This window comes from Eubalaena glacialis, chromosome 2 (genome assembly GCF_028564815.1).
Source record: "Eubalaena glacialis isolate mEubGla1 chromosome 2, mEubGla1.1.hap2.+ XY, whole genome shotgun sequence".
Taxonomy (NCBI): Eukaryota; Metazoa; Chordata; class Mammalia; order Artiodactyla; family Balaenidae; genus Eubalaena; species Eubalaena glacialis.
The window spans coordinates 53,358,333-53,364,332 of NC_083717.1; the positions used below are offsets into that span (position 1 = coordinate 53,358,333).

Sequence of the window (6,000 nt, forward strand, 5' to 3'; positions counted from 1 at the left end):
ATTAAAAAAGTAAAACAAAACACAAATAAGAAAGAATCCAACAAGAATGACAGTACTATTAACATAGCATGATGTTTTCATTAAATGTCACAAAATGATTCTATGTCCATGTTAAACCATAGACATCATAATAACTCAATGCATGAAGGCCAACCAGCAGACAGTCAGCCTTCCTTGGATCAACCTTGAGAACCTCTGAAGGTCAAGGCACAAACATCTTGCCGTTTCCACTCCCCACTGCCAAGAACTCAATTTAGTTGAAGGTAAGAACAGCTTCTTCAGAATGCATTCACTGAAAATAGTTGAGTCTGACTCTGTGCTTCTCATGGAGACTAGCACCTTTGGTCTAGGCAGACACAGGGATACAAGGAGGTGGTATGCTTGGCCAGCACCCATGTGGGGTGCCAAGGAACAGTGATATTGGTTGGTAAACACCCTCTGGTGATTTTACATGCCTCCTACCACACAAACTGATTCATCTCTTACAGAGCAGGCTAATACAGACATTAAAAATTAAAACCTTTCTAATATGTCTTTACTATTTGGCCCTTTAATAAATGTGTCCAAATGAACGCTGAGCATATCTGAGTCTCTCCTGAGCAGGGCTGAGCCTGACAAGCACCTCTCCTGGGTGATACATGCTCACAGGAGTACTTGAATGGAGAGGTCTCAAAACAACAAGCTAGTTTCCTTAGTGACTGAGGCCATCTCAGCAACACAGCCATTCAGGCCTGAAAACAGCAGAGTCTTCTCTTCAAAGTAGCACTTCCAGGGGGCCTGCCATTTACCGGGGAAAAAAAGCTCGTCACACAAACAAACAAGCAACCTTCTTCCTTTATGGCTTGTCAGTGGTTGCACCGTAATGACTTTTTTCTTCACAAAAGAGAACAAAATATAGAATAGAAAATTGCATTGACGTTTATTTGTCCTGAGTATGAGCTCATTTCTGTTTAGCTTCCCAGATGGGAGCCAAAATGGCAACAACATCTCAGGGCAGTTGTGTTCTGGGATGTGTGTCTTTAAGTTAGTTTTTAGAATGGTCTAAATTATCTGTAATGAACATGAAATAAATGAAAAAAATAAACTTTTTAAAGTTTATTATCTCTACTTTGTTTAAAGCCTCAGAATCATATATATATACTTACATAATATAATATTATAACATGTAACTATAATATATAACATCTGTATAATCTTATGTATGTATCATATGTACATGAGTCTTTTTGAGTGTTAACTAGCCTTAACATAGATCAGAACAGTGCCAGTCTAGTCCTATATGAATATATACACTTACATGAGGTTTTGATAATAAGTATATGGCATATGTCTCAAAGATTGACATCTTTTAATTTTTTCCTTGGCTGATATTAAACTATAATTCTGTTTCTTGACTGGAAGTTTAGAATAAATCATCCATAGGAACTATAAGTTGCCGTGGATTTTTTTCACACTGAATATTCACCATCAATAGGAAGTTGTAAATTTTGGGACACATATTCAAGAACTGATATGCTTCATTTCATTATTTGTAAGCCTGATGTTTTACAAATAACACTACAGAATTTTAAATGCAGAATATTTTATTCTATCAGGAATATTGTCAGGAATATTAATTTTATCATCTTAAAAAAAAGTGGGTGGAAGCAGGTTCTGCAGGACATGGATTGCTGGGAGCCAACCATTGCCCACAGGACCTGGCAATTCAGTCCACAGCAAAAGCACTTGGGAGACTATGGACAGAGGGACAGATCACCTGGGCAGGATCACATACAGCATCCTCAGGACTCCTTCCAACTCGCCCACAGTGCGGTCCTCTCTTCCTCTGCTGTCTGTCTCTTCCCCTCCCCGCTCCTCCCCTCCCTCATCCCCAGAGACAGCTCACCAGCACAGACCAGACCATGCTCTCCATGCTCTGTATCTTCTCTTGCCCCAACACTCATATGTTCACAGAAGGAGCACACTAACACTTCATCAGTTCTCTGCATACACAGCCTTAGTTTCTGAAAAATACTTTGAGCTATGTCAATAACAGGTATTATAATGAGACTAGTTCTGCCTCTAGCAGTGAAGTGGTGATGAGAGGGTTTTCCTGAAATTGCGTAAGCTTCTTAGCTCAGTGTAGGTGAGGGGGGAGACAAAGAAAGGAACAGCAGCAGCATCCTCTCCTGCCCTTTCCCCTTCGGGAGGTAAAAATGGGACACTCGCGGCTCTGTGGCTGGGTTGGGGGGACAGCGGGCAGCACACAGGCAGCGATGTTCTGGGCCAACACTGGTTTCCTCCCAATCTTGATGCCATGTCAGTTTGCTGCAGGACTTCAGAGAATGAAATCGAAGCTTCCCAGTGCTAGTGCCGGACCACCAGCCCAAAGGAAAATCCTCCCTTTGACGAAAACCCAATCTCAGGGACTCACTAGAATGTGAATAAAACAAAAATGTTCTGTTTTTCTAAATTCTAAGTGGGTTATATATAATCTTCATCAGTGTTCTGTTATCAGGATTGTTGGATCCTAAACACCATCATTACCTTTTTCTTAAAAACAAATTGGTGATGTACTGACAGCTCAGCCCGCATATGGTATTTTCATGTCTTACACATTCTCTTCAACTACAAGGGCAGAGACAAAGTTGGATGCATCTATAAACATAAAAAGGAGCTCCTAAACCTCAGAAAGCAGTTAGCCATCCGCTTATGGTATCACCAAGGTCCAGGTGGGACTTAATGTGTTTTAATGTAGAATAAGCTCCTCCACAGGTGTCAGAATGGGTTATTTTCTCTCCATGGAGCTGCCAAGCCATCACCATGGAGCACAACTGTCAGAGCCTTCTCTAGGGCTCTTCAACACCAGGGAGGCATGCCAGAGTGCAAATGAGAACCCTCTCAGAATTAATAGCAGTTTTGAAAGGTGATGCTGGACATCAGATTACTTTACATGTCTGTAAAACCCATTCAAAGAGCAAAGACACTTTCAAAGGAGAGGTATACAGCAATAAAATTTGGATTTAAAACTTGGATTTTTTTCAGCTGATATGCAACCTCTATTATCAAGGCCATGGAATCAACCCAGACATATTAAAGTTGTTACACCTGCCTTGGCAAAATGAAAGGATGAAGAATCCCCAGAGATTGTATGTGTGTTTGGGAATCCCTAGACACCTGAGCGCTTCAAGTTAGACACCCAGATACCTTCCTACTAAGCACATAAAGTAATGAAGACAATAGCGGGTTTCCTTCTAACATGTATCTATAGATCTAAACAGCTGATTATCTAACCCTGAACTGCAGGTCACTTCATCCAGTCGGTGGCAGTAGGAAGGTCGATTAGATATAACCTCAGATCTGTATACGGCCTGGGACCTCTACATTGTGCCTGGTGTTGTCTGCTTCTAAACAGAGATACATCCAGGCATGCTCAACCTCAGAGAGCGCACTTCCATCTCCCTTCCCAGCTCGCTCCTTAGACAGGAAGAAACTTCAGTTGAAGGCCCAAGGAGTGTGCGGCCTGATTGGAAGAGCTGCTGTGAATCTGCCTTCCCCAGCACACACAATCTGCCTTTCTCACTCTCAACTCTTAGCAAAGATCAGCAGTGTGCGGTAGGGAGGGCCAGGACTTTCTTCCTCAGGGTCTGTCAAAGGTAGGGAGGGAGAACTATGACCCATTCACATTCACATCTTGTAGGATTTGTTAATGCACCTTCCTAGTTCTTTAGTACTTCACAAATGTGAATGAACATGCAAGACCTCCAGGTATTGCCTGCTAACAACTGCAGGGCTTATAGCCCACAGGAAGGCTCTCTAGTTTTCTACCTCCCAGATCTAGGAAACGAAGACGGTGTCAAAACCAAAGTGTTTTGGGGGTAGGGATGCCCTGAGATTCTTGGGGTGGTGAGCGGGATGGGAGGAAGGGAGTTGCTCTAATTTGTAAAGCACAGGGCAGTCTTCAAGTTCTGGGCCAGAGATCTAGCCCGAGACAGAATTAAAGGAACCAAACCCAGAATCTCCAGTTATATTCACAGCAACAGTGTTTAACCCCTCTAGTCCCACTGTCTTTCCACCCTCATGAGCCATCTTCATCTCTTCCTGGAGCATTTCTAAGCTCCCATTAGGTGGTTGGTGTCCTGGGAGGAAGGTTGGGGTATCTATGGTGAGGTAATTTCTTACAGTTACTAGGTAGAAAACATTATCAATTTCAACATGTTTGCTTTATAGGGGTAGTTTTGTGCATGCTCCCGTGTGTGAAAGTGGCTCATGTAGAAGGGGTGCATATGTGTACTGTGCGTGTGCTCGCAGGACCTGGGAAGGAAATCCTTTCTGAGAAGCAGGGCTCTCAGCTGTCCACCTTGCCCCAGTCCTCCTCCACCTGTCTCCAGTCCGGCTGCTCCTCACAAAGACCGGTTTAAACTGGGCAGGTAGGAAACCGTAACTCCTGGGTCCCGGGAAATTTCAGTGATGGAAATGATACAGAATGTTGCTGTGTGTGTGTGTGTGTGTGTGTGTGTGTGTGTGTGTGTGTGTGTGTGCGCGCGCGCGCGCGCGCGCGCGCACACAGCGCTGAAACACTTGGGGGAGGGGTAGGAGGTAGATAAGGAGGTAGACACAGGCTTTCCCCTATGATGTTGGTTTTCAAAACCTCTTAAAACCACCAGATCCTAAAAGCTTCAGGAGAAGAGCCCCTTAATCTCAGAGTCCCCATGTTTCAGGCTGCAGAGAAGGCTGCAGTGGCCCAGCCCTGAGAGGCAGATGGCCATGTCCGGGATAGATGGGACAGGTAGGGTGCCGGCCGACTTCCCGTCTCCTCCCCGCGGCCCTGGCAGGATATGCCGCAGCCCAGACGAAGGACGGCGGGGCGCGCCGGCGACTCGGGGCCGGGGGACAGCGCCCCCCGCCGCCCTCCCTCCAGTCTCGGAGCCTCCGGAGATGCGGAGCCCGGGCGCCACTTACCGTGCGTGCAAGCCCGAAAACAGGCAGAGGAGCAACAGCAGCTTCGGGGCCATGGTGTCGCGGAACGTGGGCGCAGGGTCCGAGGCCTCGGGCCGCGCGCGGCTTCCTCCGGGGCGCAGGCCTCGCCTCCGCCGGTTCTCCGCGCCCTCGCTGCCTCCGATGTCGCCGACCGTGGCGCGACTCGGGCGCTGGGCCGCCGCGGCGGGACAGGTGCGAGCTCTGGCGGCCGGCCGCGCCCCCGACGGCCGGCGGGTCTGCTCGCGGCTCCGCCTGGCTCACGCGGGACACCCGGCCCCCGCGGCGCACCACCCCCGCCCGCGCACCGGCGCCGGGTCCGCGCAGCCAGCAGGCTGGAGCAGGTGGGCGCGGGCGGTCCCTGGCCCAGAAGACCTGCGGCCCCGCAGCAGCCCACCCCGCCCTGAGCCGCGAGCCGCGCCGCGCGCCGCTGCCAGGGCGGTGGGCTATGCGCGCGCTGTGCGGCCGCCGTGTGCTCTGGGGTGGGGGTGGAGAGGCAGCCGCTACTCTGGCAGCGACTCCGAGGAGGCCCCGGCTGGGTGGAGTTCCCCCAATTACACGTTTGACAATGCGCGAGGCGAAGAAAGCTAGGTTTGAAAGGACCCGTAGTTTGAGCCAGGAAGGGGGCGGGGCCCGGCGGGGGCGGGGGCGGGGAGGCTCAGGGATCCCAACGGGAGCCTGAGGGAGGGCCCCGGGATAGGCACCCGGTAGTCCGAAAAGAGCCCTCGAGCCCGACGGGATGCCCTCCTCCCCGCAATTCAACACTAGGTAGCGGTTCTCCGCGCTCCCTGACATCCCAGAGCGTCCCTACCTAGGCGCCCTGGCGAAGGAGCGAGACGGTCTGCTGAGAAGCCCTTCCTTCGCACACGTCGTGCTAAATCGACTGAACCCCTTCCGCACACTGCTGAGATTCTGCGAGGAGAAGTGGGTTGCTGGGGAGTATTTGGAAAAAAGCACCCCCGATGTGTACCTTTCGCACACAGAGAGCCTAATACATACCAATAAACAGCAGTGGTGAAAAAGGGTGTTGAAGGTAGGAGACAA

The 6,000-nt window shown here is 49.4% G+C and overlaps 1 protein-coding gene across 1 annotated transcript in view; it reads right to left on the minus strand.

The window, feature by feature from the left end:
• Window positions 1-4,994, minus strand: part of GABRG3 (gamma-aminobutyric acid type A receptor subunit gamma3) — a 552,571-nt gene extending 547,577 nt beyond the window's left edge. Inside the window, exon 1 of the mRNA XM_061181827.1 lies at window positions 4,942-4,994. Within this exon, the coding sequence (XP_061037810.1) occupies window positions 4,942-4,994 (53 nt within the window). The remainder of the gene's footprint in view (window positions 1-4,941) is intronic.
• Window positions 4,995-6,000: the final 1,006 nt, after the last annotated feature.